Raw genomic sequence first — 22,972 nt, 5'->3', positions numbered from 1 at the left:
CGCGGGGTTAAATAACCAGCGGGGTGGGGAAAAGTTACTGTTCCGAAGTTCAAGAGCCATTTTTTAGGAATATTCCGAAGATGAGGGGTCATTTGGTGGACTGTTTGGATTAAATATTCGATTAATCATTTTTCAGGGCTAATTAGCCCGAAAAAGGGGTTTTTCGGGTTCATGATCTAATTTGTATCATCATTTTGGTAATTTCTCAAGTTATCATTTTTGAGCCTGCATGCCACGGTTTTCGGATTCTTATCTCCAAATTTGTGGGATTTTGATTCAAGGCTCGGGGGCTGCGAGATACGTGGCATCGACTACTTATTTTTTCAAATTTCTTTGAAGGATAAGGAGGATTGCAAACTAATGGGACCCTCAGCCCGATTCTCCGATTCAACCTAAGGCTCGGGGGCTACTCCATATGGAGTGCGATTTTTCAAATCGCACACCATGTTAAAAATAAAATTCGGGGCATGAGCACCTCATAGCTTCGATGCAGCCAAGCAAGTACTCGAAGAAGGACTTCAGGATGAAGCTTTTCGAAGAAGTCGAAGTCTACTTCAGAAGTACTCGATAAGCCTGCAGTACTCAGCTACGAAGCGCTCGGGGGCTTGTCAGACCCAGGGCCACGGGGCTGTGTACATAGCGTAGTTTAAGAGATTAAGTCCGTCTTATCTCTTATTTACCTCGTTTATCTCTTATTTATTTCGTTTAAATAGGAGATGAGGCTAACCGATACAGGGGGAATCTACTCGAGATGTGTTCTGGTATGATTCTTTAGCTGGTGTTGGTTAGTATCATTGTAATCCTGCCCTCTCGGATATATAAGGGAGGATAGGTACCCCTCTCAAAACACGATCTCTAGATTATTCTACACCAAAAGCAATACAAATCACCATACAGGACGTAGGGTGTTACGCATCTTGCGGCCCGAACCTGTCTAAGCTTTGTGTTCCTTGCACCTTCGAGTTTCTGATCTCGGCGTCTCCTCACCCAAAACTTACCACCTTGGATATATCCCTTGGTGGGCAGCCGGTTAAACACCGACACTTAGGTCATGACTGGATACTCGAGGTTTATTGGAGACTCGAGGTTTCACGGATTAAGGCATTTGCTACTCGAGTAGATTAGCGACCGTTAAGAGGAGACAACGAGCAGAAAGTAGTCGTCATGCGACAAAGAGGATGCGCAGTGCGCAAAAATAGTCGACGAAAGTGTAGCTCTGGAGGGTTTCAATGCCCATCGAGAGTCGTACACGGATAAGTAGTCGGCGAAGTGTAGCTCTGGAGGGTTTCAATGCTCGTCGAGAGAAGTACACGGATAGGTAGTCGATCATGGTGTAGCCCCCGAGGGTTTCATGCCCGTCGAGAGGCGTACCCAAAAAGGTAGCCGATCTTGTGAAGAACAAATCGGAAAAGGTATAAGTCACTTAGCTTGATTCGTGGATGAATGTCGACGAAGCCGTGGAGCTCGTTGATGGAGCTGCGACGGTTTGTTGATGAAGCTCGACTAGTCGGAGTCGATTCCGACTAGTTTTCAAGTCAAGACGAGTAGTTGATGTAGTCGTTGCTGTGAGGCTCGCCCTCGACTAGTTTCTAGTCGAGATGAGTATTCAAAATAGTCATCGGCGGGCCGCCGATCGTCCTCGCGAAGTCGAAATGATTGCTGGTGGGCCGTCGAGCCTCCTCGCGAAGTCGAAGTAGTCGAACTCGTCGCTACTGCGCGCTGACATTGCGGCACAAGCCGAAGTTGAACCGGGTCGTCGAGGTCGGCGGCCGCAGTACATGGACGTTGCAGCGTGAGGTGAAGTCAAGCTGAGTAGTCGAGGTCGATGTAGCCGTTCACTGAAGGATCCGATCTCGAACTTGATGAATCAATCCGCCGATGCATATGTACGAAGTAGCAATCCGCCACCTTGAGTGGATTGATGTTGATGAAGAGGTCCTTCAGATTCGCCCAATGATCGCGACGATCGGCCCCATGGTGGGCGTCAGCTGTCGGTATTTTACCGCCCGCCTACCGAGGGATATACCCGAGGTGGTAAGTTTTAGGTAGGGTGACGCCGAGATCAGAAACTCGAAGGTGCAAGCAACACAAGGTTTAGACAGGTTCGGACCGCTAGAGTAGCGTAATACCCTACGTCCTATTTTGGAGTGTTTCATATTGCGCCCTGCGCTTGGGATGTAGTCACTAGTACAGAATAGGGATGTAGTCCGACTGGTTGGGACTACCCAACCGGGACTAAAGGTCCCTGATTTTAGTTTAATTCATGAGCACCACCAATTCTGCAGTCCGCGGGACTCGAACCCGAGACCTCTCGCTTTGCGTATAACTTTCTTGCCACCCCACCTACACAGCACATGTGACTCTAGGTGGGATGTCCTCTTTTTAAATTAGACCGTAAAGGGCTCTGTAGTCCGAGATGGTAACACCAACTGGGACTAAAGAGGGACTTTTAGTCTCCAACCGGGACTAAAGATCCCTTCCACCCCCTAGCCGTTGGAACCGGGACTAATGCCTACATTAGTTGCGGGCTCAATATCATCCGGGATAAATATCAAGGACAAAAGATGTTTTCTGTACTAGTGTGTGGCCATTTCCTGTCTCGCACCCGCCGACTTGTTTCTAGGTTCCCGTCAGCTATAGCACACGTTTCTTTGCCATTTTCGTCATGACCGTTTTCACCCGTTAACAACCTGTTTCCTCCCATTTGTACATGATTTCATATGTTGTTGACATTTATAGGCATGTTTACAGAACTTATGTTGTTAATGCTTATACCCATTTCCATGCAACTTGTTTGTTTTCGTGTCGGGCACCCATCGGCCCGTTCTTGGCCTCCCGTGAATTATAGCACATGTTTCTTGGACGTTTTCACCAAAATCCTTTTTCGCCTATTAATGAGTCATTATCCTCCCATTTGAACATAATTCCATATGCCGGTAACGCTAATAGCCGGTTTTACATAACTTCATCAATTTTCGCCTAGCACCCGCCTCCTTTTTTCCCTCCCGTGACTTATAGCTCATGTTTCGTGACCGTTTTCGCCCATGACCGTTTTCACATGTTAACTCGTTAACGAGCCATTTTCTCCTATTTAAATATGATTCCATGTGTTAGCTAGTAACGCTTATAGTTATTTCCACGGAATTTTTCGTTTCCTAGCGGGCATCCGTTGTCTGTTTTTAGCCTCCCATCAGCTATAGCACAATTTCCATCCAGAGTCGTTTGTGTTTGAGTAAGGGCCTTCCTAAAGTTGCTCTTAGTGCATTGGCGGTACGTTGGGCATTGAAGACTCAAGTCTCTCAACCACCCATATTAGCGTGGAACAGTGGCAAGATCCATAAATAGAGTCAGAGACGTAGTAGGTCTTTTGCTTTTGTGGATAGATCTCCAACTTAAGCTTAGTGAAAAGAGGCAGAATTCTTGGTGGATTCGTTGAACTAGTGGATGCTTCAGCGTCGACTCGATGGTAATAGATACCGAGATAAATCTTTGTGCTAAGTGCTATCTCTTGCTCATATTCGTAACTTGATAAGAAAACTGTTAAGTTAGCTATAGGCTGTAAAACTTTATTTTATGGGTGTAAACACACTACAACATTACATGCATACATCGGCGACAGCCAGAAGCCAAGAGCGACGGTACTACACGTCTACACTAGGTTTGTCACGTGGAGACGAAGCCAAGCAATGAAATCGAATGGCTGGAACCTGCAGGGCCCACGAGTCTGAAAGTGGCGAATTTTTTTTATTTTTTTATTTTTCATTTTACGAATTTTTAAAAGTATATATCCAACTGAAAAAATTTGCAGATGTATACGTAGCCATCAAATAAAATAACTGCAACCGGATGAACCGGCGGTAGGTGTACTGTACCAACCTTACACCCGGTTCATCCGGCGGGATTACCCTAGTATGAATAGTTCCTATTCAAAAATATCATAACTAACTTATATGAACTTAAATAGAGATAAATTTTATATAAAAATTTGTAGATCTCGATAAGATCTATAACTTTTTGGTTTAAACTTTTTTTATTCGGAGCCATCTTGGTGCTCAAATAATCGATAAGAGCTTCGGATATAAAATTTAATTTTGGATCTGTGGCTTGTATCAATTATTTGAGCACCAAGATGGCTCTAAATGAAAAATATTTGAACTACAAAGTTGTAGATCTCGTTGAGTTCTATGATTTTTATATAAATTTTACCTCCATAAGAGTTTATATAAATTAATTATAATTTTTTGAAGGTGTGCTGTCAAGTGTTCGGACCAAAATTTAAATTTTAGATCTGAAATTTGTGTTGATTATTTGAGCCCCAAGATGGCTCTGAATGAAAAAAGTTTGAATTAGAAAGTTATAGATCTCATCGAGATCTACGATTTTTTATAAAGTTTATCTCCATTAGAGTTCATATAAATTTATGGTTTTTTGAACGTGAGTTGTTAAGGCTAGGGAAATTTCCCGGATGAACTGGCGGCAAGGTTGCTACAGTGCATCTACCGCTGGTTCATCAGGCTGCCGCCATTTTATTTGGCGGCAGTGGTATAGATGTGCAAATTTTTCTGGTTGGATATATATTTTTAAAAATTCATAAAATACAAAACAAAAAAAATCGAAAGTGGCCAGCGTGAGGCGGGCCTGGCCTTTGTGCGGCCAAGTAGACCATGATGAAAAAGCAGATGGAACACGTAGCCCAGACACTGGCAACCACTTGTTTGTGCCAACAACTTTTCTGGTGGGTATTGCCGTATTGGAGTCCCCTGCACCACTCACCGGCGATGATGGCCATGGCCGGCCGGCTCCAGCTGATCTTCAGCCCCACTGCGCCAGTCGCTGCTGCTGCTCCTTGCCATCGCCAGTCCACTCCGGTTTGGCTCAAGCGTCCAGATCCAAGATCAATAGTAGCAGCAGCCAGCAGTAGTAGGCCGTCATCCTCCTCCGCGTCAGAGCAATCCGCCGCCACCATCAGCAAGGGCAAGACGAGGAGGAAGGTGACGCTGAAGCTGACTTACCTGGAGATCAACAGCTGGGTGTGGGAGGTGCAGCCGCAAGGCCAAGGCCTAGCCCCTCTGCGCATCCTGGTGGACCCCCTCGTCGTCGGCAATCTCGACTTCGGCGCGCCCTGGCTGTTTGACGGCGCCAAGAAGAACCCCAGCGTGAAGGCCCTCGGGGTGGACGAGCTCTTGGCGCCGGAGACGGGGCCGGACCTGCTGCTCATCACGCAGAGCCTGGACGACCACTGCCACGTCCGGACCCTGACGCAGCTGTCCGCCAGGGCGCCGGACCTGCCGGTGGTGACCACGCCCAACGCGCAGCCAGTCCTCGCCTCCCTGCCCACGCCGTTCCGCCGCGTCACCTACCTCGAGCCCGGCCAGTCCACCGCCGTCAGCGACCAGGTCCGGGTGCTGGCCACCGCCGGCCCCGTGCTGGGGCCGCCGTGGCAGCGCCCAGAGAACGGCTACATCCTCATGACCGCACACGACGGCCATGGCCTCCTCTACTTGGAGCCGCACTGCGTGTACGACAGGTCGTTCCTGGAGACGAAGCGGCTGCGGGCGGACGTGGTGGTCACGCCGGTGGTGAAGCAGCTCCTTCCCGCCAACTTCACCCTCGTCTCCGGGCAGGAGGACGCCGTCGACCTGGCCAGGCTGCTGCGAGCCAGGTACGTGGTGCCGATGAGCAACGGCGACGTGGACGCCGGCGGGCTCCTGGCCGCAGTGCTCTCGAAACAGGGGACGACGCAGTCCTTCGAGGCCTTGCTGTCGGAGGCGCTTCCCCAGGTGCAGGTCGTCGACCCCACGCCCGGCGTGCCGCTGCAACTTGAACTGGACATCAGCGGGGCAGATGATGGGCAATCAACATGATCCTCCGCCAATAGTGAGGCTATATGTATGTATACCAGAGAATGGTAGCATCTCCATTAATTGTCAGGCTCTACTATAGTATATACATATACACATATATGTATGCCAACCAGACAACCACAACCAGAATGAAGATCTACAGCATCTCCTGCCAGTAAACGTAACTCCTGTAACCTTTTATTCATTAATTAACCTCTCTACAGATGACCGACGTACATACACATACATACATACATGCATACATTACAAACAACAAATGATGGAGACAAGGCAAAAATAGCTCAACAGGGCAAACCACCAAAAAGGAAAGGAAAAGGACATCATTCAAGAGCTTCCTGCTCTTCTCCAAAACCCCCCATAAATTTCCCCGCGTACAGCGCTTGATGTGCCCAACCAAACGCAAAGAATTGTCGCAAGTTGCAACACTTCCACAGCATACACATTATGTAGGTACTAAGCACCTTATCGGTGTGTCCCGCCTCTCCTCCTCGATGATGCAATGCGAGCTCGTGGAAGCCCCAGAATAGCCACCAGCCCACCGATGAACGATGCACCGGCTGCCACCGCAAAAGCCGGCGCATTCCCACCACCAAACAGTTGATCCCATGGCCCACTACCAAGTGACACAATAACCTGCAGGAGGCGCCAGTGTCAGCGATGTCCTCAAAAGTTGCATCACCACCTTATCCTGACTCTAGTTGAGCTTCAACTCTGGGAAATAACATGCTAGTGTCCTTTTGCCATAAACGTATTTTACCAGCTCATGCAAAACATCCGTGTGGATGGTTCTGTTTTCTCCTATACACACAAGTTATTTTTTTCCAGGGCTTGATTTGGACCAAATGCAGACCACAGTTTTTCACTCAAATTAGGTCGGTTGCACATATTGAGTTTTTGCTTGCATTGTGGATTATTCGAAGAATTTGATATGTCCGTCTGGTTTGTTATGTCGGGTTTCAGACCTACCAATTGTTTCCTTAGTTTGGCTTCATGTGGAGCTTCTGGAAAAGACTAAGATCATCTCACGCATTGATTATTCCTGAATTTGGTGGCACATGGTTGATTAATGATGACTCGTGCTTTCTACTGCATAAGGGAATTTCACTATAGGTGGAGCTTGTTGCATTATGATCCAAATCCATAGACTATTCGTGAAAGTTTCTCCAATAGGGAATCCACTTGCATTGAAAGAGCCACTGCAACACCACCACTTCTATATTATTCAACGATACAGTGATTCATTGTCGTGGGGTTCTTGTTCTTTGTCTCATTTGCCATGTGTTACAATTAACTGAAGATCAAATCTGGTCTATCTGTAATTTTACACTACAAATAAAGAGTAAGTAACATCATTTGAACCTGAAGTTCAAACCATATCTTATTGCCTTTAAGATGTTAAGAATATAAACGATTTTAAAATTGGGTTCTGGAACTGACTATCACTTAATGCAAATATTATTGGGTAGGATTACTTGGATCCATTATCTGTTCATAGTTGCACTGGACTCCAAATATGCATAGTACTGAACCAAAGCCTGGAAAAAACATTAAGAAAGGTAATTACCTGTGGTATGACAATAGCTAAATTTAGAATGCCCATTGCTAGACCTGCAAGGGAAAAACAGATAAATTTTAAGAAATGCAATCATGACAATAATGAGTACTCAAAATGGAAATACCTTGGCCAAGACCCAGATTTTCAACACGACTAGCAGCCATTGCGTATGGTATACTGTATGTAATCTGCAAACAAGGAAATAAATTAAATATACAATACGAACAACATGCAAGTGAGCTCGAAGTGGACAAAAATATCGTTCTGTCGAGAAAGATAATCATGTTACTCACCGCCAGGGGTGCTCCTAAAATTGTAAAAACCACCAAAGAAGCAATGACAATGCCAGTTGGAGGTACTCCATTGGGAGGATAATCCATGTTCTTTGCGACATATGTTATAACAAGCATAGCCACAAAGCATAACGCCATCAGTATATTGGAGACACCCCATACTAGTCCAGCTCCCCACTTCCTACATAACTTTTCTAGTACAACAGAGGTGAATCCAAGAAGGACAGAGTTCAGCATTAGACCAAAAGAACCCATTCTCACACCATCATGGTATCTTTGGGTCTCTCCTGGGTTTTCTGGGCTTCCTCGGTAGATCTCTCGGCCCATCCAATCAGTATCAAAGAGGATAAAAGGAAACCATCCAATCCATGTAAGGGCAGTGACAATTAAGACCATCCAAACTGGTAGCGTGAAGTATCTGAATGACCCAAAAAGCTCCCAGAGGAAAGCTTCCTGTTCGGTACCTGGATGTTCTGCTTCATCACCTCCAAAAGTTTGCGGCTCTTGCACTGATGCTACAGTAATGTACGTTGTAATCACCAGAATAATAATGTCAAGAAGAAAGGCAGACTTGAGGTTGGCACAACTGATGCTGCAGGATGGTGTAACAGTGAAAGGAAATATCCTATACCAGCCACTATATGCTCCGGTGGCATATCCAAGTATGTTTCCCAGGGCCATGAAGAGTGAAAAGTATGCATTAGCAATCCGTGTCCTCCTTGGGTCGTTCTCTGCGATATGAAGGGTTATAAGGGAGTCATTTCCGAGTTATGACAGGAGAAAAGCTAACAAGATATTATGACCAAAAGCGGAAAAATACTAACGATTTAAGGTGAGTACAATCTCAGAACAGAACTAGGAAACTGAAAAGCTCATCAGAGCTCAGATTGGCTCTGGGCTAGCTGAGCTAAAACTGCTTAAACAGAAGATACTTTAAATAATCATCTAATTTTTTTACAAAAAAAAACTCCTGAAAATTATCCTATCACCACAAGGCACGAGCACAGATCATGCTATCACAGAGTAACGTCGCATCAGATGTTGCCTCTTTGCGTACAAGCCGATAGCAGCCCGCAACCACAGGGCCACAAACCATTCTCAGCCTTGCAATTATTAACGAGGGCCCTTTAATACTTGGATGCCGGCAAAAGATGCCGACCATCCTATGATTCCAAACTTGCAACAATAATGCTGTAACACTTGAATATCTCTGATCTCTCCCTGTGTAGGCCTGCCTGCCTGCCTGAATACGAAAGCCATCCCTTGGCCTCCCCCACACCCATCGTGAGTCACACATATACAAAAGGGTGAGAGAGAGGTTTGGAGTGGAAAACAACAACAATTGGTGGTGACATATGTATACTTATACTAACTTAACCCTAAATTATTGAAAGAAAACGGATTGTCACGTCATTAGTTGTTCGTTGTCCAGTCCTGCTAAACTTGATGCTAATGATGGTCCAGCTGGCAAGGGCCGGACAGAGGCAAAAAATGAGGCAGAAATGAAGAGGAGGTAGGCAGGGCGAGCAACGTCGCATCGGAGCAAAGAATCTGGGGGCGAAAGGGGAAAGGGACGGGCTTCCCTGTTTTTTTTTTCATCATCAGTTATTATTAAGGAAAAAACGCAGCCGGGGAGAGAAGGAAATATCGGAGGCCGTTTTTCGCTTGGCCCCTCGCGATCTGCTAAATTGCCTGCCTGTTGTTGGCACTCCTATCCAGCAGCAGCAGCAGCATCAAATTGTTGGGAGCTGTTGGTAATAATAAGGAGATAGATAGATAGATACTCTAGGAAAAACTTAAGAAGGGCAAGCAAGGAAGGAAAGTTACCGACCGGTGAGGTCCGCGAGGAAGGCCCTGCACGGCCCCTGCGTGGCGTTGTTCCCCACATCGAGCAGCCAGAATCCGACGAGGTAGACGCAGATGGCTCCGAGGCGTGTCTTCCCCGGTGTGATGTCGTCGCCGAAGATGCGGCCAAGGTCGGCGGAGAATCCGACGGTGAGGACGGCGGCGGCGATTGAGGCGGCGCCCGCGGCGATGAAGGGCCTGCGGCGGCCGAGCGGGGACGCGGCCGGGGCGATGCGGTCGGAGAGGTGTCCGACGAGGGGCTGGACGAGGAGGCCGGAGAGCGGGCCGCAGAGCCAGACGAGGCTGGCGAAGGCGTGCGGGATGCCCAGCTCCTGCACGTAGGGGGTGAGCAGCGACAGCTGCAGCGCCCAGCCGAACTGCACCCCGCACGCCACCGAGGCCGCGCGCAGCAGCTTCCGGAGGGGCACCTTCCGCGCGGGGGGCGCCGCAGCCGCCGTGCGCGGCATGCCGCCGCCTGCCCGCCTGGGGGGGGGGGGGGGGGGGGGGAGGCCGGGAGGGGAAGGGACGGAAGAGCAGGGAGCAGAGCAGGTAAAGAATGTGGGGGGAGCAAGCAAAGCAAGGTGCGTGTTGAATTCTCCAGACCAGCCCAGCCCAGCCTGAGATTGAGAATGAGAGAGAAAACAAAAGAGAAGAGGGGCGCTAGTTGCCACGCCAACCGCTGTCACGCGGGCCCACTCGCCCACTCCACGTCTCGCGCCTCCGTGTCTTTCCCCCACACTTTTCAAATGCGGAATCGAATCCGGTCAGTATTCCATTCACCAATCATCAATATATATATATATATATATATAAATATCTCTGCCTCAAAGTTCGCAAAAACCAGCGCACCTCAGGATGAGGGCATCTGGAACCTCCACGGATGCCATTTCTATTGGAAAATTTCACTTTGCACCCTATTTGGACGTAGTTATTGGAGCCCGGAATTCGGAATTAGCATTGAAAGAACTGAATATCAGATGTTTGGATGGTTTAAGAATTGGTATTGAAAATTTACTCCAATATTGAATGGCATTCGACGTAACACCGCAGCCTCCCTTCCAATACCGAACCCTGCCTCTCTGCATTGGCTCGAATCGCTCAGCATCTCCTCCACGCATCTCTTTCTCCTCTCCTTCGCGCATCACATCCTCCCTGCTCCCCTCTCCCTGCTCCCTGCTCCCTCTTCCTCCCCGCATCTATCTCCCACGCTCCCTCTTTCCTGCATCTCTCTGATCTCTTCCTCCCCGCTCCCCTCTCCCCCTCTCTCTCGCATCCATCCTGCAGTAGTGCCACCGCTCCTGTAGATCCCCGCCCCTCCCCTGCAGAAGAGGCGTAGGCTCCCCGCCGGCCCGGGCGGTGCCAGCAGCGGCACCCACCTGCCCTCCGCCGGGCCTAGTGCTGCCGCCTCTCACTCTCCCTTTCTCTCGTACCGTCGCACGCAACGTGCAGGGGCGTCGCCGCATCTGCAGGTCGCCGCTCCTTCCCTGCAAAAGATACTACCGGCCCGGCACCGACGCCCACCAGCCCTCCGCTGGTCCAAACACTGCCGCCTCTTAGTCTCCCTCTCTCTTGCGCCGTCGTGTTCATCGTGCAAGGTGGCGCCGCACTTGCAGGTCGCCGCGCCTTCCCTACTGACCCCCACCCACAGCAGCTACTTGGCAAAACTAACAGGGGCAGGCTCTCCGCCGGCGTGGGCGGCTCCAGCTGCGATGCCCACCGGCCCTCCGCCGACGAGCGCTGGTTGGCGAGGAGGAGCAACGATGGTGGCTGGACGCAGTGGAGAAGACGGGTCAATTCTGATTTTGGAGGTGCCACTTCGTTGAATTCTGTGTAGCAATTTCATCTACATCTAAATAATGGATTTGGTATTGTGATCTATTTCCAAAGCTAGTTTGATTTGGTATTGGACACAATTCAATACCAAGCTCTCCAATATCGACATCCAAATGAAGCTTACTGATTTTCAAAAGTGACACGCCATCTCAACATGTTTAGATTGATGTGCATGACTTTATTTCACGATTTTATATACGAGTCATATCATTGAATTGCGATTCACAAGATTATATGGATTTTAATGAAATGAAACTCTATCCCTTAAAACCTGCACATGTAGTAGTTATAATGCATAGTTTCATTATACAGCTTTTCAATATATGTATAATGCATGCAATCTCACCTTCGAATCCTCCGATGGCTCACAGATTTTGCATCGTTGGACCTGCAGCCACAACCAACGTGCATGCATGTCCTGAGTGAGGGCCCCCGACGCGAACCGATTCATTTTAACCTGCAGGCCATATTTAAGAATTTTCTCATCAGCGACTCCGGTCAGGCAGGCAGCTTGTTGGCCATCATCATATCTTAAACCCCGCTCGCTCCAGAGCAATTCACGCGCACGTTGCAGAGAGGGTGCGCAGGCTCTGGGCCCCGCTTGCCGCACTTTGGGCGTTCAGCTCTTGGCCCCGTTGACGAACGCGACCAGTCCGCTCGCGGCGGCAGGGCAGCCCCTCCAGGATTTGCCGCCAGAGTCTTACGGGCTTGTGCACTCACTCACCGGGCAAGTCGCTCCTCTTCCTCTGCTCCACTTCCGGCTTCGCTCCTCCGCTGCCAGGTACGGTACGCCATACTCTCTTTTTCCTCTCTCTTTCAATTGTTTGACAGCTCTTGGATAAAAAAAATGTTCTTTGGGTAATCCATGGCTTGCCATTTACTCATTGGACTGTGGTGGATGGATCAGGTCATGGATCGATTGATCTTAATAACAATATTCTCTTCTACTGTCAGTCATCGCTACAGCTACTGCAGCAATAGCGTCGGTCTCTTTTCCCCTGTAAATTGTAATGTATTGCGTTGCCTCTGTATTGTAGTCTGCTATGCTCAGAATGTTCCTAGCCCTTCTACTGCTACTCCTCCCCTCCTCACCTTGTCGACATCTGGACATCTGGATGGGCAGCGTCAGTGGGAGTAAGATATAGGATGGCCTTGTTGACGCTTGGATGGGCAGTGTCAACGGGACTATGATATAGAATGAGATAAAATGCAGACAACATATGAATGGATTGCTGACGAGAGCTGGTGGTATTTGACATTTTCTGAGTTGCATGCCATTGAGCAATCGACACAACTGTTGGTACTATGATCTGAACTAACCTTATCTGCCATTGCACATGGTTTACATGATTGACCAAAGCAAAACTGAACCCTCTTAGTGCTGTTCTAATATTGACAGGGTTATTTTGCTCCACAGTTAATATATTTTTTCATCTCTTTTCATCTTCAAAGTTTCCAACGTGGAAAAACAGTTAGATGGGATACTATGCAGGGATATTTGATAGTCTTTGTGTTTTCTCATTTAGTTCTATCTCTTTGGATGCATCTGCATTCCTTATGTGAGTTATTTTTTGGTAATGTATGATTGTGCTTTAGTCATCCAATTTGCTTGACCACATTTTAGACAGTATAGGATATTGTTGGTCGATTTATTCTTGACTTAATGTTAGTTTGTTTACTACGAAATTTGTTCTCACAGGACGCTTCGCTACTTTTAATTGTCTGTGTCTCCTATCCATGTGCTGGTGGCACTGAGGTGATGATAATTCTTGTGTCTCCTATCCGGGAGTAGTATGGAACACATCCCATGTTCCAAATGGGGCCTTCTTTTAGGATATGGCTAGGTTGATAAGTAAGATAAATTGCTCCTCCGTCGGTCGTATGCAAGTATTCTTCAGGTGATATGCCATTATGACATAATGTAATATTTCTGGTTGCGTGCCCTCTCACATCATGATGATCGAAATTAGGAAGTGGGGTGTTCAAATAGGTCTGCAGTATTAGTTTGTAGAATGTTATTTTAGAAAACATTGCGATATCCTTCCTGTTTGAATGCTAGACTGAGGTCATACATAGAGGCATGGTTGTATGGAACACATCTTTACTTTGCTAATTCTGGAACAAAAGTGCACTAATACTATACTTAGTACTTGTTTACTGATCTTGCGTACTACACTCTCTGAGATTTGAAACTTCATTTGCTTTGGTGTACTATATATGATAAATGCCTAATCAACCAAATTGTCTCTGATTTTTTCAGATAAGAAAATGAGCATATTATACTGAGACTCTTCTAGACTTTGCAAGAAGTTTCAGAAAAGACAAACCTTTTTAAATCACAATGTTGCAAATTAAAAGGACTTAATGCTGATCTTCCTTTTGAAATTGCACCTGCTACTAAATGGCCTACACGGCTACATCGGGTAACTTAACAAGGTTCATGCTTTTTCTCTAAAATATACCTCTCCCTTGCAATCAGAAGAAAGCATTATGAGTGATGTTGCCTATGTATTTGTGTTATCCATGATGAAATTGCTGTGCTCTTGCTAATTGGCATTTATCCCATGCTTTATCCCTTTTTCTGCAGTGCACATCAATTTGCTTGCATACAAAGTACAAATGGAGGTATTTGAGGGGAAAGAGTTTCCATTAATTTGGCCCTTTGGCTACTTTTAAATGTTTCATCTATCCGATTTCAGTAAGTTCAGTTTATTTTCTCTCTTTCTTGTATCGATCCTTATGATTTATTCTGAGTCACTACTTTTGTTTTAGAATTCAGGTTGTAAAGGTCGTCTGAAGCTGAGTCCTTACAAGGAAATTTCTCTGACATTGGTCTCAGCTACCATCTCAAAGCATTGTTACAAATTGCAATCGAAGTATGTGAAAATCCATGTGGGATGATTCACTTGCTTTGTTTTCATAATAGTCCAAAAGTGCTTTCAGATGGGCGAGGGTTCTTCTGAATATTGATATTCTGCTATAAATATTCTCGAAGATCTAAACTGAATTCTCTGTACACAATCCAAATATAGTAGTTTCTATTTAGCTTGATTTGTAGCAACTGAAGAAGTATGGAGCCAATAGTTTAGTAACCTAAATTGAATCTGAATTACATCATCATTGCTGATTGCAAATCTAAATTTAATGAATCCTGGTATCTTCTATAGAATCAAATTATGAATTAGCAGCGGCCTAAAGAAATATGGGATTCCAGGTTACTTTCCTTAATTCCATAACATGCTCTAGAGATATGTTTGCTTTTAGATTCATCTTCCAAAATTGTTGTTAAGTATGGTTAAGCTGTATATATGCTGATCTTTTTTTTTTCTTTTTTCAGTTGTCAATCTGTTCAGGAGAGGTCACTTCTTTGCTGTTTTGCTTTAGGTGCATCTCAGCCAGAGAGGTCCATTTCGGACCATATAAGGAGATAAAAACCCTTGCCCATGTAAGTGGTCATTTCTTTTAGTTGAATTACAGGTTTATAAGAATCAAGTTAAGAGATTAAACAACAGATTTATACGCCTACTGCTTTGTCGTCAGTATTGTCTAATTCCAATAGAAGCAAATTAACTTTGGAATATGTATTCCCAACTAGCACTTGAATTACTCTTATGTTACTCTATTCTTTGCAGCAAACAATGATGCATTGTCTGGCTGTATACTAAGCACTTGTCCAGAGATATCACAGTTTCCCTCGGTTCAATGACAGGAATATCATGTTCACAAAGTTGAAGTCACATGAAAAGAAAAGAAATATTATTAGTGGAAAGTGCACAACCATAGCATTTAATATTGAACATGTTCATTCTTCTAAAAGTTAATTGTCCAAAACTAATACAAGATTAGGAAGCTGAGAATAGTCTCTTCTTATATAAACATAAACTTCCTTTTCCACTTAATTAACTTTCCCCTGCTCTCATTTTTCCTCTCACTCCCTCCTGCACCACTGTGCATGGCTATGAGATAACCATAATTGCATCTTCTGTACCATGCAGTTTGTTTGAACAGGTACAGCCATAATTTGATTCCTACATACCCCTCCATTGTTCTGAATTGTCTGTGCATGCTTGGGCCAGCAATGTATGGTCCAGATTCAAGAAGAAAATCTATTCTTTGGCGATCAGCCCTTCCTAGCCTCCCTGGTATATCAGTTTCCAGATCTTTCTAAGTTATTTGTTTCTTATCTCTATTCATTCATGATATGTTCTCATTGAGATTATTGAATAATTAAAGTTTATCCATGGTAGTTCCAATGGATGGCATCTTTGGCCAATATCTCTAAGGATGTTACACAGAAACTCCTTTCTAATATCAAAAAGAAAGTCTCGTATCCTAAAACTTTTTATTGTACATAATGACTTATTTTTTGAATGCTTTTATTTAAATGTTCTTTTCCTAACTTTTAAGTTTTCCTTTCAGACTGAAAGTAGTAATTTACATGGTCTGCATTTTATATGGCATCTTTATTTTTGCAGTCTCATTAACGTTTTTCTGTTCTGGATGGTAATTCATACGTGAGGCAACTTGCTGGTTGGCGATATGGGACAACAAGATTTGAAGAAGTTTTTTTTTTCATTTGGAATAATGATGACGTGACAGTCATCTTTGTGCAATCTAATTAGAGTATTTTATTTGAAGACGCTGATGCTTATAATTTCTGAGGTACTAAATTGAAGTATTCTATACCCGACCAACCAACCCTCGTCGCCCCCACCCCCAACGCGGGCGCGCCCAGCGCGTCGGTTTTCCTCCCGCGCAACCCGCTCCGGTTCTCTTCGCCCCGGTTTTCGTCCCGTGTTTTTTCTTTTCGCCGTCGACCCTAGGAGAGTTCGGCTTGCCTGCTCAGGAGCTTCCTCGGCACGCCCTCAATCTCCGTTTGCTCCCGTGCGCCTGACCCATCTCCCGTGCGCCGCCTCCTCGCAGACGGCGACAGCGCCCGCGCCGCCTCCCTCTCGCCACCGGCGTCGACGCCAGCTGCCTCCCGAAGCCCCCAGGTGCTGCCTTCTCCCCCCTGCCAATCCCCTCCCCTCCTATTTCCCTCACGAACCCACCTCGTTGTGGATCTGCTCGGTCTCGTTGCGTTCCGAGTCCGCACATGCGCGCCAGCTGCCGCCGCTCGCGGCACTAGATCTGGGGCGCGGTTGGCCTGGAGAAGCCCTTAGAACCAGTTTAGAATTATGTTCGATTCGAATTTCTTTTAGGGGTTCATGTCGCTGCGTGATTTCTATTTTTTTTGTTCCGATGGTCAGGGGGAGTTCCGGAAAGATTAGTGGTGGCTGACTCCTGGTCCCTATCTCGATCCGGATCTGATAGGGCTGCTACCGTGGTGGATTGGTTGCTCGACTCTGATCGTTGTTTGTTTGTTAGATATAAGATTAGTATGAAGACCCTGCAACATGTGAACAGGAAATTAGCGACAAAATTGGAAATTCATTTATTTGCTTGCAGTTTTGGAGTATAATTTTCTCGGTTCTTCTAATTTAACTTGTGAATCAGCAAATCTGCCCCCCTATTGAGTGTGTACAGGCCACTGTTTGTAAAACAACTAAACAACACATAATTGGCACTGGGAAATGGTCGACGGAGATAAACTGCTGAATTGAAAGGAATGAAGCCATATATATATATATTACTTTACATTTGCTGATTCTTAATGGTTTGTATACTAATTTATGCTCATTTACATTGCTTCTTTCAGGCAGACCACTGTTTGTTGGTTCCTCCATTCTTCATCCAGCACTTCGGTTCGCAATTTCAGTTGTCAAGGTACTTAGTACTTACCACCTTACTTCCTGAGGTATTATGATAAATGAATTATGGCTACAAAACACTATGCTTATGATTTGCATTCTTTGATTTCATTTTGCCTTTTCTAGACAAATTAGTGTTGCTAGCTGCCACTATATGTCATACTGATTCATAAACCTTTCTGATATCTGAAACTTTTCAAATTTTGTTATAACAAATGGACCAGCTTATATGTAGTCGTATATACATCTTTCTGCTAAACATTAAATTGATCTCATCTTAGGTTCCTCGTCAATCCCAAATTTCAAATTTTTCTTCTCTGTGGCCCTTCAAATGCCTCACTGATTGGATGGGATTTTTTTGGCTAAATTGCAGTTTAAATCCCTGATGAGCTGCTACAGATGCCCATCCTTGACTGCCGAGCTCGGCGAGCGCGCGGTCGTGTGCACGGAGCGGACGTATTGTGACGCACGGGAGGCAGCAATGGTGTTCCACGGCCGCTTGCCTTGCTTGTTTGACTTTGAGTGATTTGTTAGTTCCATCCCCTCCAAATTTCCCTGGTTTGTGCAGATCTGGGTGGACACCATAATGCACCTTGCATCTAATTTGGCATATTTTGATCTCCATGTGCCTCTCATATGAATTCAGGTGATAGTTTACCTGTTTTTGATCTCGTATGAGTCTGAGTTTGGGTCATGCATGCTATCACCATGGAGTTCTATTTAAAAAAAAAACTATTTTCATTCTCTGTTTTTCATATGCACGGATAGGTGCTTCTGCAATTGAGACCGAGTACATGCTGTATGGACGACTGAGCAAACACATTGCAATCTATTTCGATCGATGGTGTGGGAATCCATGGGGATCCCGTCCATCCTGCATCAACAGACACAAGGTATGCAGGATCCCTCCAATCGACATCAACTTTTTTTTGTATGTCATCTCATGGCCTGGACACCTCTGAAAACAACCATGAGCGTGGAATTGTAAGCTCGATGTGAGCAAAGCTTCTGCAAGCACAAATAGTTTGTGCTGATTAAAAAAATAAATCAGTAATTTAATTAGGCCTGTGCAGCACGCAATCAACTGAACAACCAGGTGCAAGTGTGTTTTAGCATATGAATATGTATGAAGTTCATTTTTTTCTTTTTTGCACTAGGGATTAATAATTATGATTCCTGATGTATGATCAGGTCATACTGTTGGTTGTTGAAGGTGACATTGCGCTGAATGCCTGAACTCTGTTCTGTACACTGTGATTGCTTGCTAGCTCTGCTCTTTGAACGGTTGAACCTGAGTCCATACTTTAGTCCAGTGATCACATTAGTTATAATAGTTAAACTTGGCTTATATGCATTCTGTAAGTTCTGAAGTACATCAAAATTGATACGGTTCCTATTAGGTTCAAGAAGGTTTTCCTGAAATTATTTCTACATTTGTTTTCTAGACTAAATAGAGGTTTTTACAATGCAGTCATTATTTGTGACACCGAAAATAAATGATATTGTTCCAACAGTGCACGTTATTATTAAACAGCTATCCATATGCATGCTTATATATTCTGATTTCATATCCAATTATGCATGCCACTTTGCTTGCTGCAAAGACCATTTATATATTGCTGAGATGCTTATCTTTGAATATGGACATGATTGTATCTTGTCAATTTGATGCACACCTCATTATTGCAATTTGCTACCGTATCTTGTCAATTTGATGACACACTGTCCAACATTTTGATCATGCACTAATGTCCAGCCCACTGCTATCTATATTCGTGTAAACCCTGGCATACAAGGTATGCATGAAGCCTCATCAGCCATCGCAAAATGCACTATTTTTGGTTGGTAATTTGACATGTTCTGTATCGCTGGGTTGCTGTGAGACGGATTTTTTTTTTTCAAAATGCACCCCTGTATCCATGAAAGCAAAGAATTCCAACCTATAGCTGCTTGTTTCTTCCAATGCCAATTTGGGATGCTTGCTTCTTCACATCTTCAGTCTCATTTCAAGATGATTGCTGGTGGGGTGTCTATACCTTAATTGATATATAGAAAGAACAAGTTCTTTGTATTAATTAATTAACTTAACCATGTGTATCAAGTGTGAACAACATTTTTTTCTTGCACTTCTGCTGATTTGGACTGAATAATTTGTTGACAAATTCCTAAGTCTGCAGCCAGTTCGTGCACCTGAGTATATCCTGTCTATGGGGTTTGTTGCAACACAATTCCAATCTATTGTTACTTAATAATAGTTTTGCTCTTATGTAATGTGTCTAGGCTGTCTTTAACTTGCATATACTAATAAACTCTTAGCTCTTATGCAGCTTGCAATATGCATGCTCTTACGCAGATTGTCAAATGAAAAGACTCCAGCTTGATAACAGCAATGAAGCTTCTTCTGGTGACATTACCAACACAGGTAACAATGCATTTCTGGGGACTTCTCTGGGCTGCTTCTACATACATCCAATGATTACTCTAACTTCATTTAATGTTTTGTAAATGGATCGAGCTTCCCAGTTCAACTGTAGTCTGTGCAATCATTTGGCAATGCTGATGTTATTAATGGCAAATATAGTCTGAATTTGATGGTACAATCCTGATGTTTATTAACAGGGATTTGCAATTCCAACATTTTCTTGACAAGAAAAAAATATCCAGTATCATGTCTGAAACAAGATTGTTTGGATTTATTGCGATGTGCCATTCTGAAATTTTGATACATCTGAAATTGCTTAGGTTTTTCTCATCATCAAATTATTTATTTCAGTATTATCTACAGATGTGGAGAGCGAGGGGAAGAATGTGGAACGCCATCAGGGAGGTTGCCAAGTGAAATGACATGGCATCTGCAAAGGTGCGACTAGTTTAATCTTACATGTTTTATTTCAGTTCATCAGCTCCTAACACTTATCTCATTTAGTGTGTACCTGCACTTCTATATGCTTAGTCCTTCACATGTCACAAATCTGCTGGAGAGGTTTCGCTTCTGAAACAGAATTATTTTGTGCAGCAAGTTAGACGCTAGGACTGCTTGCTGGAGATTGCACGTGCTGGAGTTGCTTGCTCGCTGGAGATCTGCCATTCTGGAGCCTGGAGTTGCTTGCTTGCCGGAGATCGCGTGCAGACTTAACAGAGTTTCGTGCACAAATATTCGTTGGTCAATCTGAAACAATCCTTTTCTGTACATAAAAGCAATCAGCCGTATGAGGGGCACAAGAACATGGATTACAAACGGAATTAGTTTGCTTTCGATCACAAATACTCATATTTTTACAACATCGATGAATGAATAGAGCATGTGCTTGCAATATTTGTGTTTCGGTGACTTCATTTTTTTTAGAAAAATGAAGAACGTTGGTAGCTACCTGGTAATATATGTACCTAATCGGCTACCGACGTATTGAACGCTACGGGTGAGAAACCATCACATGCCATCAGCTTTTAATTTAAATTAGCGTCCAGCTGGTACTAATTATTCCGTATTCCGCAAGAGGAATTCCCCCTCCGTCGCACATCCCGGATAAAACACGTCTCCATGAAAACCCCAGAAGAAAAAAGAATCCCACACCCAGACTTGTAAACACGTCTCCATGAGTTCCTCGAGTCACGAAATTGTCCGTGTGTGTGTGTATATATATATATAATATCTCGGTGCTCGTGGAAAATGATAATATAATAATTTCAAATATTTGATGAAAAAGTTAGTCACCTCACAAGGTAGAATTCCCTGAAGGCAGGCATCACACCTCCTCGCAACTCATCACCGTCCTTCAAGCATAAGGCATGGTCCATATCTTGCAATCCCGAAACTTTGAAATACATTTCAAAATCAGAAAAGATTTCGAAGGAAGACCAAGGGAATAATTGTGGGCAATTAGATATATAGGAAGAAACCAATAAATAATGGAGCAGGTTGACCAAGGTGATACATATGGAATTCACAATACAATTTGAATCTTGTCTGCATTTTTACACAATTGTTTGAATCATGTATTGAGCTCTAGCTGCAATCTCATACTATGTCCTAGCTCCCACGCATGCGCAAAAAGGGAAGGGACTATATATAGACATAAACAAAACACATGCAAAGGCCGGGGAATTGAATACAATAAATTAAATGCACAAGCTAAGGGAAGTGATCAAGACAATACAAGCCAAACAACAGTAATACTAGTAGGTACTATATGGTAGCTGTCTGAAATTAAATTAAATTAAATACAAGGAAAATATATCATGCATGATGCATCCTGCTGCTGGTCTGGCTATCTAGCTAGCTAGGATGCATGGCTAATCAGCGATGGTGTCCCTGCTTTGCCCATGCTGCAGCAGCCATAAGTGAGCAGGCGCGCTGCACCTCCTCCCTCACCATCTGCCGCACCGCCGCTATTAGCTGCGCGTTTCCTTCCTGATGATGATGAGGCAGGGCCAGTGGCGGCGATGGCTGCAGGTCTGCAGCTTTCATTTTCATCATCATGCCTCCAGGCGGCTCTGCTGGTAGCAGTGCCTGCTTGGCCGCCGCAACGACCTCATCAGCAGCAGCGGCTTGATCTGGATCTGCTGGTGGCAGTGGTGGGCCCAGGCTCAGGGACAGAGATGTGGGAGGCTCAGCGGCGGCAGTCCCATGCAGCAGATCAGTGCTGTTGTTGTTGGGGTTGGGCCCTGCTAATCCCATCATCATGCACTGTTGTTGATCTGCCACCGGAGGCGGCTGATTCTCAGCAGATTGCTGTTGCAGCAGGTTGATGCGGCGCGGCGGCTGGGGGCCTGCAGCAGCAGCAGCACCACGGGAGGTTGATGCCGCCGCTGCAGCTGCCGCCGCCGCCCGACGCCTGCACCTGCGTAGGTTGGAGTTCCAGTGGTTCTTGATGGAGTTGTCGGTGCGGCCAGGGAGGAGGCGCGCGATGGTGGCCCACTTGTTGCCATAGCGAGCGTGGGCGGCGAGGATGAGCGCGTCCTCGCGCGGCGTGAAGGGGCGGTGGTGCACGTCGGGGCTGAGCTGGTTGCACCAACGGAGACGGCAGGACTTGCCGGAGCGACCAGGGATGGCGGCGCTGATGAGGCTCCAGCGATGGGGGCCGTGCTGCTCCACCAGGCTGGTCAGCAAGGTGTCCTCCTCGGGGCTCCACGACCCCTTCTTCATCATCATCCTCGTTGGCGGCGTTGCTACGGCTACCACCACCGGCTGATCATTAGCAGCATTAGCTTCTTCATCCGGCCGCCGCTCCATATATATCCGATCCTGGCCAGAATGAACGAAACTGCACTGCACTGCACGGCACTGCGCACGTTCAATTCATCGTATATGTAGTGTTACGTGCGCGCAACCGATCAAGCTAGCAGGCAGTTGGTTTGGTTGTACATGCTGCATGCAATGTGTGCCAGTCATGCCATGTCATCATGCATGTTGTTCGTCCCATGGTTCGTTGCATGCGCTTTTGAAACGACCCTTTTCACTTTGTTTGTTGAATGGAATGGATCCATCCTTAACTTACCTTGTACGAGTTTGCAAACATGCATGGTGATCGATCGACTAGCTACCAGGCCGACGACCATGCGGGCATCAAGAGACGCCAGCCAGGGAATTTAATTTGGACATACCTGCTACACGTACGTACACAGCTGGGGGCCCGGGCTCGCAGACGTGGACGGGTAGCCATGCAAAACATGCTGCTATCAGCTGTGTCCAGTCTAGACCATGCATGCTGCCAAGCATCCAGCCTCTCTAGCCTTTTTGTTGTCGGGATCGACCCACCGATCGCAAGAAAACCAAAACAGCTTCCATGTACATGCGGCGACAGCAACAAATTAAAGGTTAAAGCATATATA

At 45.5% G+C, this 22,972-nt stretch overlaps 3 protein-coding genes and 1 long non-coding RNA gene across 5 annotated transcripts; 2 read left to right on the top strand and 2 right to left on the bottom strand.

Annotated features, from left to right (window-relative positions):
* Positions 1–4,615: 4,615 nt before the first annotated feature.
* Positions 4,616–6,023, top strand: LOC112884277. The gene has a single exon (XM_025949660.1). The coding sequence runs from the start codon at positions 4,665–4,667 to the stop codon at positions 5,862–5,864; it is 1,200 nt and encodes a 399-aa protein (XP_025805445.1). The 5' UTR covers positions 4,616–4,664; the 3' UTR covers positions 5,865–6,023.
* Positions 6,020–10,070, bottom strand: LOC112884278 (sucrose transport protein SUT2). Its single transcript, XM_025949661.1, has 5 exons — positions 9,544–10,070; positions 7,713–8,443; positions 7,544–7,607; positions 7,429–7,472; positions 6,020–6,497 (listed from the first exon to the last, which is right to left on the bottom strand). Exons 1-5 carry the CDS (start codon positions 10,022–10,024, stop codon positions 6,327–6,329), a joined length of 1,491 nt encoding a protein of 496 aa, XP_025805446.1. The 5' UTR covers positions 10,025–10,070; the 3' UTR covers positions 6,020–6,326.
* Positions 10,071–16,114: 6,044 nt separating this feature from the next.
* On the top strand, positions 16,115–20,456 carry LOC112886267. 2 transcript variants are annotated; one of them, XR_003227364.1, is made up of 7 exons: positions 16,115–16,384; positions 17,089–17,156; positions 17,514–17,786; positions 17,909–18,033; positions 19,457–19,562; positions 19,914–20,000; positions 20,157–20,456. It is a non-coding gene; the product is annotated as an uncharacterized LOC112886267 (long non-coding RNA). The 2 variants fall into 2 exon arrangements; XR_003227363.1 differs by having other exon boundaries at positions 16,121–16,384; positions 19,468–19,562.
* Positions 20,457–21,437: 981 nt separating this feature from the next.
* Positions 21,438–22,292, bottom strand: LOC112885669 (transcription factor MYB77-like). The gene has a single exon (XM_025951236.1). The coding sequence runs from the start codon at positions 22,290–22,292 to the stop codon at positions 21,438–21,440; it is 855 nt and encodes a 284-aa protein (XP_025807021.1).
* Between the last annotated feature and the right edge of the window lie 680 nt (positions 22,293–22,972).

The sequence above is a fragment of the Panicum hallii genome, chromosome 3 (genome assembly GCF_002211085.1).
Source record: "Panicum hallii strain FIL2 chromosome 3, PHallii_v3.1, whole genome shotgun sequence".
Taxonomy (NCBI): Eukaryota; Viridiplantae; Streptophyta; class Magnoliopsida; order Poales; family Poaceae; genus Panicum; species Panicum hallii.
This window is presented reverse-complemented; position numbering and strand designations above follow the sequence as displayed.

Coding starts and splice junctions, on each gene's coding strand:
- LOC112884277 (XM_025949660.1), top strand. CDS start 4,665: ATGATGAAAAAGCAGATGGAACACGTAGCCCAGACACTGGCAACCACT.
- LOC112884278 (XM_025949661.1), bottom strand. CDS start 10,024: ATGCCGCGCACGGCGGCTGCGGCGCCCCCCGCGCGGAAGGTGCCCCTC. Junction 7,473..7,543: donor AAATCTGGGTCTTGGCCAAG/GTATTTCCATTT, acceptor TTTCCCTTGCAG/GTCTAGCAATGGGCATTCTA. Junction 6,498..7,428: donor TAGCTATTGTCATACCACAG/GTAATTACCTTT, acceptor CGCCTCCTGCAG/GTTATTGTGTCACTTGGTAG.
- LOC112885669 (XM_025951236.1), bottom strand. CDS start 22,292: ATGATGATGAAGAAGGGGTCGTGGAGCCCCGAGGAGGACACCTTGCTG.